This window comes from Mus caroli, chromosome X (genome assembly GCF_900094665.2).
Source record: "Mus caroli chromosome X, CAROLI_EIJ_v1.1, whole genome shotgun sequence".
NCBI lineage: Eukaryota > Metazoa > Chordata > Mammalia > Rodentia > Muridae > Mus > Mus caroli.
In genome coordinates, this window is record NC_034589.1 from 153670036 (window position 1) to 153671993 (window position 1958).

At 40.2% G+C, this 1958-nt stretch overlaps 1 protein-coding gene across 1 annotated transcript; it reads right to left on the reverse strand.

Moving 5' to 3' along the window:
• Positions 1–6: 6 nt before the first annotated feature.
• Positions 7–1581, reverse strand: LOC110286447 (heterogeneous nuclear ribonucleoprotein Q-like). Its single transcript, XM_021152774.2, has one exon. The coding sequence runs from the start codon at positions 1561–1563 to the stop codon at positions 613–615; it is 951 nt and encodes a 316-aa protein (XP_021008433.1). The 5' UTR covers positions 1564–1581; the 3' UTR covers positions 7–612.
• Between the last annotated feature and the right edge of the window lie 377 nt (positions 1582–1958).

Consider the following 1958-nt stretch of genomic DNA (forward strand, 5'->3'; position numbering starts at 1 on the left):
TAGTTAACCAACCCTTTAAAAAAGGTTCTGAAAAGAACCACTATCTGGAATGCCTGACTAACCAGCTCTGATGATTACACCTGAAACTGCATCTGAACACAATTCAAAAGTGATTACTATAAAAAAGATATAGACAATCATGATTAACCTTGGTGAGCAGAAATAAAAATTTAAGGGTNCCAACAGTGGCATCTGTATCACTGCAATAAAATTTAAATGCACAAATTCAAGAGAATATTTCAGAATACCACTGCTGAGATCCTTAATTAAAAAAGAGGGGAAAAATCNACTTAGAGCAGATTTTTTAAAGAGAACAACTTTATTCTTTATTAAGATACCATGCTAGAAGTTATGAAGGATTTTTTGGAACACATTTGGAAAATAGAGTAGCTTTAGTTTAATAACTTGCACTGCAGAGAAAATTGTTAAAGAAATTCATANCAAAGTCCAAGTATTAGTTCAATGTCCCGTATTTGATTCCATGATCTTCATAGGAGGGTCTTCTGCAATAGAATATGCTCCTATACATCCAAGATATTTAAGGTTTCTTGATTTTCCTTACCATTACTCCACTGCAAGCTTCTGGTGTAATCCCACATAGCAAGTCAGTCTTCATTGTAACAGGTCAGGACCGGCCTCGACCCCTTTTCCCTGCCCGTGGCCTCTTTGTTGTTGGGCACCTCCTCTCGCACCACGAACGCCTCTTGCTGATCCAGGGCCTCCTCTCTGTGAATAACCGGCTCTACCACGGGGAGGAGCAGCCCCACAACCTCTGGATGGAGCAGCACCCCTTGCTCCTCTACCACCCCTTCCTCNNGCTCCAACTTGAAAATCTTCATAACCATAGTATGGATCTTCATATCCACCACGATAGTTATGGTAATCATAACCATAATAATCATAATAANCTTCGTATCCATAATAATCTGGAGGATATCCATAGCCACCTCTACCTCCACGCCCTCGACCTCTTGTTGGGGGAGGCATATGAGGTGGACCATAATAGTAGTAATCATCGTACATTTGATTCTTTGCTGCTTGCCTCTGAGCTTTTCTTTCTTTCCTCTTCTGATCTGGTGGCTTAGCAAAAACAATTTCAATATTTTCTCCCTCCAAGTCTTTACCATTCATTTCTTCCATAGCCTTGACAGCACCATCTCTCTCATCAAAATGAATGAAAGCATAATCTTTTAGCTTCTCAATCATGGTCTGCCACTTCTTGACCATGGAGCACATTTTGTCCCGGGTAAGATCCATACCATGGAAGTTAGTCAGACAGTTTTTGCCCTGAACGTCCTCAGTGATTAGCTTGAATTTTCTAAACGCAACTTCATCATTCTGTAGATCTGCAAGGCTCACTTCAAACACATGACCCTTGAGGCCATCAGAGGCAATTTTGGTTCCTTGAGTCCTCGTGACTAGTGTCTTCCCGATGTTCCTAATATTGAACACGGCTGGAGCTTTCACATCGTACCAGTCTTTCTTAGAAAATGAATCGACCACTTTCTTCTTAGCTCCTTTCTTGCCACCTTTCGTCAGGCGCTTGTTCTTGCCGACCGCCATGGTGCCGACCGGAGAGCCAAAAGGTGAAAGATATTTTTTAAATTTGGTTTTGTCATGAAATATTTTGATTTCTCCATCGTTGATGATGGATGGTTTTTCTGGTATAATAGCCTGAGCTAGCATTTGTCTTCTCTTATGGTCTGAATGTCATCTGTCGAGGATCTTCTGGGGTTTTAGAGTCTCTGGTGAGAAGTCTAGTGTAATTCTGATAGATCTGCCTTTATCTTACTAGGGCTCTCCCCCTTACTTCTTTTAATAGTCTTTCTTTTTTCTTTGCATGTAATGTTTTGATTATCATGTTATGGAGGGATTTTTCTTTTCTGTTCCAATCTATTTGGCATTCTATAGGCTTCTAATATTTTTATGGCCATCTTTTTCTTTAGATTAGGGAAGTT